This window comes from Trichechus manatus, unplaced genomic scaffold (genome assembly GCF_000243295.1).
Source record: "Trichechus manatus latirostris isolate Lorelei unplaced genomic scaffold, TriManLat1.0 scaffold00030, whole genome shotgun sequence".
Taxonomy (NCBI): Eukaryota; Metazoa; Chordata; class Mammalia; order Sirenia; family Trichechidae; genus Trichechus; species Trichechus manatus.
The window spans coordinates 8,855,773-8,863,282 of record NW_004443966.1 but is presented as its reverse complement, the minus strand read 5'-3'; the positions used below and the strand labels follow the sequence as shown (position 1 = coordinate 8,863,282).

Genomic DNA, 7,510 nt, shown 5'->3' with positions numbered 1-7,510 from the left:
AACATCTCAAATGATATTCTGTCAACTCCTGGAGCCTTGTTTTTCACCAATAGCTTCAGTGAAGCTTGGACTTCCTTCTTCAGTACCATTGGTTCACGATCATATGCTACCTCCTGATCTGTATGAAAATACTTAATTAAAAATAAACACCAGACGTTCTTCACAGAGTCGCTAAGATCTCCTGCTTCAGCAGTGCTTGAAGGAACCAGCGCTGGCCAACCTTCCGCCGACCAGCTGCTCCCAGCCAGCCTTCTGTCACCTCCTCACAGCAGCGCCCTCGGATGTCCCAAGGGCCCTGCCACCACTCCAGCGCCTCTCATACACTGCCGCCATGATGACCGCATCCCCCTCACAGGTGCTCCAGAACTACTATCAGGACTCGCAGGCCGCCATCAACCACCAGATCAATCTGGAACTCGTCGTCTCCTACGTCTACCTGTTCACGTCTTACTACTATGATGTGACTTTGAATAATTTTGCCAAATGATTTCTTTACCAATCTCAGGAGGAGAGGGAACATGCTGAGAAATCTGAAGCTGCAGAACCGGCAGGTGGTGGAATCTTCATTCATGATATCAAGATACCAGATGTGATGACTGGGAGAGTGGGCTGAATGCAATGGAGTGTGAGTTACACTTGGAAAAAAGCGTGTATCAGTCACTACTCGAACTGCACAAACTGGCCACTGACAAGAACGACCCCCATTTGTGTGACTTCATTGAGACTCATTACCTAAATGAGCAGGTGAAATCCATCAAAGGACTGGGTGACTACATAACCAACTTGCACAAGATGGGGGCCCTGGAATCTGGCCTGGTGGAATTTCTCTTTGACAAGCACACCCTAGGAGACAGTCATGGAGACAGCTAAGCTTTAGCCTGGCTGCACCATAGCCACAGGGGTGACTTCCGTGGTCACCAAGACAGTGCATGCATGTGGGGTGTACCTTTATCTTTTCTATAAATTGTACCAAACATGCACTTAAGTTCTTTCATTTGTACCATCCCTTCAAATAAAGTAATTTGGTACCCCCACCTCCCAGCCCGTACCCCCCACCAAAAAAAAAACAACTCAAGCCTAATGTCCAAAAGAAAACAGATCTGTCTTGAAAGACGGAATGCTCCTTAGAAGCAAGGATGGCGAGATTTTGTCTCACATACTTTGGACATGTTATCAGGAGGGACCAGTCCCTAGAGAAGGACATCATGCTTGGTAGAGGGTCAGGGAAAAACAGAAAAATCCCCAACAAGATGGATTGACACAGTGGCTGCCACAATGGGCCCAAGCATAACAACAACCATGAGGATAGATGTTACGTGCTCATAAAAAATCATGGGGTAAAACCAAAATGACGGTGTAGGTGAATATATAGTAACACGGAGCATAGTTCATTATGTGGTAAGTGGGGGAAAAAAATCAAGTCTACAAAAGAATATGCACAAGATGATCCCAATTATGTCGAACCTAAACCCAAAACATATCTATATGCAAATAACTAAAAAATATCTGGAAAGATACAGGTAAAAGTGTTAATAATGTTTAACTCTGAATGACGGTTTTTTCAGTTATTTGTCTGCCTTTTTCAAAAATGTGTATTATACAGGTATTTTTGTGAACAGAAATTAAAAGTTATTAATAACGTCTATGCAGGGCAATCTTCTGGTCCGGTGTCTCCCTGGTTTCTTAGCTTTCAATCACACTCCTTCGCACCCGGCCCTCAAGCTTGTCCTCATCAAACTATTTCGTGTCTCCTTGTACGGGGACAGTCACCGCTTTCGAGGCCCAAGCTGTCCGCTCTGGACAGTACGTGTAATTCTCATAGGGCACTAAGGAGCCTCGCGGGGGACTAAGCACAGCGAGTACTTCTTTAAAAGTTTTTCAGGACAAAGCAAACAAGGCACAGCCGTATTCCCAAAGAACATAGAAGCCTGCACCATGGAAGCTGGCTGCACAAGTGTATGAGCCTCTTTGAGGCTCGCTGGCGCCGTCCGATTTTTCTCGTTTTTAATACAGAAAAGAACAGAGAATAGCATCGCAGCCCCATGTGCCCACCCGCAGCGCACCGAGAGCGGACGAGCTTGGCGCCCGGGCCGTGGGATGCGCGGCCCAGCGGGTCCGCTCGCTCAGGGTCCGGCGCGCCCTCTCAACACCTTACACCCAAGCAGGTCCTCATCCGCCTGAGCGTGTCCCGGAGCCCCGTGGTCCAGAGCGAAGCCACCGTCCCAGCCCAAAAGCCCGTTCCCGCCTCCACCACTGAGAGGAGCGCCTAGAGCGGACCGGCCCGCCCGGCCGCTCCGCTCCGCCCTTCCCAGCCTCCTCTAGCCCGGAAGTTGATACGGTGCGCAGATCGCGAGCTGTTCGTTAAGGGTGTCGTTGTACTTCTGCACGCGCTGGACAGCCGAGAGCGTCACCATGCCTGTGAGTTGTTGATTCTGCGTTTTGGGTTTGTTTCGGACTTCTCTGTCTGGCGAGGGGTGAAGGAGGGCGCTAGCCTGGCAGGTCCTTCAGCCCACGGGGCTGTACCGTCCGTGGCGAGGCGGCTCGGATCGCGCAGCTCCTTGGCGCGTGGCGGGCTTGTTGAGACTTGCCCGGGCAGCGCACCGTGTCGGGCCCGGTCTCGGTGTGGAGCCGGGAGGACCCGGCGCCGCCCCGGGGTGCCATCTGGAGTCGGTGGCTAGTGGGGAAGCGGCTCTCAGAGTAATTTATTCAGTCCCCTTGGTTTTTGGTGGGCGCCCGCTAGTTTGAGATCTTTGGGGTCTTATTGGTTTCCCCCCACTTCATGCGTCTCGCTGGCCTGCCTTCTTGGGGAGGCGGATTTCCTGCTTGGTTCTTTTTCAAAAACGGTCTACGCAGTGGCTTTACGTATTAATTCTGTCAAGGGCAGTCACACCTCTGCCACTCAGCTCTTGTCAGATATTGAACCCTAGGGCCAGAAATCAGACTCGCGATGTCATCCTCCTGTCTGCCTCAGCGATTTCTGCCACAGCAATCCGGGGTCGGGGTCACATCCTTGCTTAGCTCCGCAGTTTTGTTTTACTGGAAATTATTAATCACTTGAGTAAAGAAGAATGGCGTTAGCCTTTACATATGGTTTCTGATCGTCATAAAGCCCTTTTATAGGGACTTGGAGAAGGCAAATCTAGTGACAGTAAACAGGCTTTAAAAAATAACAACTACAGTGTCTTGCATCTGCTGAATATGATCATTATTCTTATTTTTGCATGTAATAATATATATTTTTATTTTTTAAATTCAGTTGGCTAGGGATTTATTACATCCGTCCTTGGAAGATGAAAAGAAAAAGCATAAAAAGAAACGACTAGTTCAAAGCCCAAATTCTTATTTTATGGATGTAAAATGTCCAGGTAAAACTTCAAATCTTAATTCTTTCCTAAGAAAAACTTCTGTAGGGATTGCTAGTTAGGTGTGTATATTTAGATGCGTTAGGACCCTCTGTTGAATAGAAGTTGGATTACAGAATTAGAAACGTCATAAGGGACATTTTCACAAAACAGTTTGGGGGGCGAAGGTGAGAATCCAAAGAGGATATGATTTTTGACTTACTAAGTCTTTAAGCTTTCAAGTGATTAGTTCTCTTTTTCATGATGCATTGAAAAGCATGGCGTCTCTTCAGTTTAATGCTGTGCTACCCTGTATGGTGGCCGTTAGCCATATGTGGCTACTGAGCACTTGAAATGTGGCTAATCAAAATGGGGATATTCTTAAAGTGTAAATTAAACACCAGATTTTGAAACTGTAGAATGGAAAAGAAAACCTATTGACTATCTGTTGAAATTATAACATTTTGGAAATAATGAGTTCAATAAATTATTTATTTTTACTTTTTAAACTGTGGCTACTAGAAAAGTTAGTTGCATATGTGGCTTGCTATTGGACAGCGCTGAAGTTCTTAATTGTTTACAGGGTCTTCCCTAGAAACGTGTTTAACAGGTACTGTGTTTTCTTTTGCTTTTCACTTTTAACATTACCTTTTTAAATTTTTTTTAGGTTGCTACAAGATTACCACGGTTTTCAGCCATGCTCAGACAGTGGTTCTTTGTGTAGGTTGCTCAACAGTGTTGTGCCAGCCTACAGGAGGAAAAGCCAGACTCACAGAAGGTACTAGACAACTTCTGTCATTGCCAGCTAAGCAACAGATAACTAATGGTGCATGCCAGAGGTTTTATTTTTATGAGCAAGTACTTAATGACTAATAGAAAAATCTAATCGTCATTCCTCTTTCACATTACTGCAGTAAGAAAAACATAACAGCTATGTATATGGTTTTCCATATACTGTACAATTCCATATATTGTAGGTTTATAGTACCGTAATAGTATTTGAAATTTTTTGTGATATTTTGTGGAGCTGTGAATTCCATGTTCCTGCTGGAAGAGTTACAAGAGGATTGGCAACAAATCAAGATCTATTTTGTATCACCTGGTGAGATCTATGTTGAATTCAGAAGAAGAATTTAAGAGCAGTATTGCTCTTGAAAGTATACTTGCAAAGTTTCTGAAATCTTTAAGTCATGCCAGGAGCTTAGAATTTTGTGCCCATATGCTAACAGATGGCTAAAAGGGTGCATCTGTACCAGTTTTCCTACTAGTTCTGAAAAGACCCTAATAAAAATTACTTCCTTAAGAAAGTAATGCAGAATAGTTCCAAAAAATGAAGAGTGTATCTTCTGACAGCTTGTGTTAGAGAGTTTTAACTGCTGAATTCAGGTTCCTGCGTGTCGTACATAGATTCCGTTGTAGCACTGGAGGAACAGGAGTGACGGGGTCACACTAGAGTAGACCCAAATATAACAGATTGATTATAGCGAATTTCTGCTATAAAAGGGTGAATAACCTGAATATGAATATTAATCGAATATTTCTAAAGCTAAGGTTTTTTTGTCACTGAAACTATACCAAAGATAGATTTCTGTTTAATATGCTCTCGTGATTCCTTTGCAGGTTGTTCATTTAGAAGAAAGCAACACTAATGCTCCAAACAAATTCCTGAATTTCTGTTGTCACAGAAAGCCTTATCAGTTCAGTAATTCTAGTTAATCTACCAAGATAATGTAATTAACGTTTCATGGTTTTTTTTTTTTGTAAAGTACACGGCAGTCATCTATTTTGGTGTCAGTTTTTTCAATAAAGTTTTGATTATGGGCAAATCCTCTTTTTTTCCTTTCTTTTATGCATGAATATACTATACATTCATATATACTGTGTGTATGAATTTGGTTTATACATTAAAAAAATGTATTCTGATTAGTTTGTGTTTCACAAGAGTAGAAATGCTAAATTTTTGATTTTCAGTCCTTTTCCTAATTGCTGTGAACAGAAGTAAATGATTACAAATGGAAAGAAACCCATTAGTTTGCTAGTTACATAGTTTTGCTATTAGAACAAAAACAATACACGGATGTACAGTAAAACCTGCGAAAGCTAGAACCTATGTAAGGCAGAAAGCTGTCAGAGAAGAAAACTAAAATATTTTTCACTAAAACAAGCAATAGAAAAGTGGTAAGACTGCACCCTATCAAAGGCTGAAAACTTGCAAGACTTGGAAAAACAAAGCAGTCCGATCGAGTTCCGGCTGTCACAGGTTTTCTGTACAGGCATACCTTGGAGATATACTGCAGGTTCAGTTCCAGATCACTGCAGTAAAGTGAATATCGCAATAAAGTCACGTGAATTTTTTGGTTTCCTGATGCATGTAAAAGTCATGTTTACACTATATTGTAGTCAGTTAAGTGTGCAATAGCATTATGTCTAAAAAAACAATGTACACACCTTAATTAAAAAATACTTTATTGCTGAAAAATGTTAACCATCATCTGAGCCTTCAGCAAGTCGTAATCTTTTTGCTGGTGGAGGGTCTTGCCTTGATGTTGATGGCTGCTGACTGCTCAGGGTGGTGGTTGCTGAAGGTTGGGGTGGCTGTGGCAATTTCTTAAAATAAGATGAGTAAAGTTTGCCACATCGATTGATGCTTCCTTTCACAGAAGATTCCTCTAGCACACAATGCTGTCTCATAGCATTTTACCCACAGTAGAACTTCTTTCAAAATTGGAGTCAGTCCTCTCAAGCCCTGCCGCTGCTTTATCAACTACGTTTATGTAATATCGTAAATCCTTTGTTGTCATTTCAACAATGTTCACAGCATCTTCCTCAGGAGCAGATCCCATCTCAAGAAACCACTTTCTTTGCTTATCCTCATCGGTTAGTTTTATCATGAGTTTGCAGCAATTCAGTCACATCTTCAGGCTCCACTTCTTAGTTCTCTTGCTGTTTACATCTGCAGTTAACCTCCTCCACTGTCATCCATGAGGGTTAGAATCAAACTCCTGTTAATGTTGATATTTTCACTGACGCCTATGAAACGTGAATCTTAATGGCATCTAGAATGGTGAATCCTTCCTGGAAGGTTTTCAGTTTACTTTGCCCAGATCCATCAGGAATCACTATGGCAGCTATAGCCTTGCACAATGTATTTCTTAAATAATAAGACTTGAAAGTTGAAATTAATCCTTGATCCATGGGCTGCAAAATGGATGTTCTTAGCAGGCATGAAAATGACATTAATCTGTGTACGTCTCCATCAGAGCTCTTGAGTGACCAGGTGCATTGTCAATGAGCAGCAATATTTTGAAAGGCATCTTTTTTTCTGAGCAGATCTCAATAGTGGCTTAAAATACACAGTAAACCATGCTGTCATCCAGGCTTTGTTCCATGTATGGAGCATAGGCAGGATAGATTCAGCGTAATTCTTAAGAGCCCTAGGATTTTCAGAATGGTAAATGAGCACTGGCTTTAACTTAAGTGACCAGCTGCATGAGGCCCTAACAAGTCAGCCCATCCTTTGAAGCCAGGCATTGACTTCTCCTCTCTAGCTATGAAAGTCCTAGATGGCATCTTCTTCCAGTATAAGGCTGTTTCGTCTACCTTGAAAATGGGTTGTTGAGCGTTCCCACCTTCATCAATTACCTTAGCTAGATTTTCCGGATTAACTTGTTGCAGCTTCTACATCAGCACCTGCTGCTACACCTTGCATTTTTATGTTACAGAGATGGCTTCTTTAAACCTCATGAACCAACCTCTGCTAGCTTCAGACTTTTCTTCTGCAGCTTCCTCACCTCAGTTGTCAAAGGATTGAAGAGCGTTAAGGCCTTGCTCTGGATTAGGCTTTGGCTTAAGGGAATGTTGTGGCTGGTTTGATCTCCTATGCAGACCACTAAAACTTTCTCCATATCAGCAATGAGGCTGGTTTGCTTTCTTACCATTCGTGTGTTCACTGGAGTAACCCTTTTAATTTCCTTCAAGAACTCTTCCTTTGCATTCACAGCTTGGCTAACTGTTGCAAGAAGCCTAACTTTTGGCATGTCTTGGCTTTTGACATGCCTTCCTCACTAAGCTTAATTATTCTACCTTTCGATGTAAAGTGAGAGACGTGTGACTCTTTCTTTCACTTGAACACTTAAAGGGCACTGTAGGATTATTAATTGGCCTAATTT

At 42.7% G+C, this 7,510-nt stretch overlaps 1 protein-coding gene and 1 pseudogene across 1 annotated transcript; both read left to right on the top strand.

Annotated features, from left to right (window-relative positions):
- Positions 1-316: 316 nt before the first annotated feature.
- LOC101348935 (ferritin heavy chain pseudogene) lies at positions 317-870 on the top strand (annotated as a pseudogene).
- Positions 871-2,290: 1,420 nt separating this feature from the next.
- RPS27L (ribosomal protein S27 like) lies at positions 2,291-5,167 on the top strand. The gene is made up of 4 exons (XM_004374639.2): positions 2,291-2,418; positions 3,257-3,365; positions 4,009-4,119; positions 4,962-5,167. The coding sequence occupies exons 1-4, from the start codon at positions 2,413-2,415 to the stop codon at positions 4,988-4,990; spliced, it is 255 nt and encodes an 84-aa protein (XP_004374696.1). The 5' UTR covers positions 2,291-2,412; the 3' UTR covers positions 4,991-5,167.
- Positions 5,168-7,510: the final 2,343 nt, after the last annotated feature.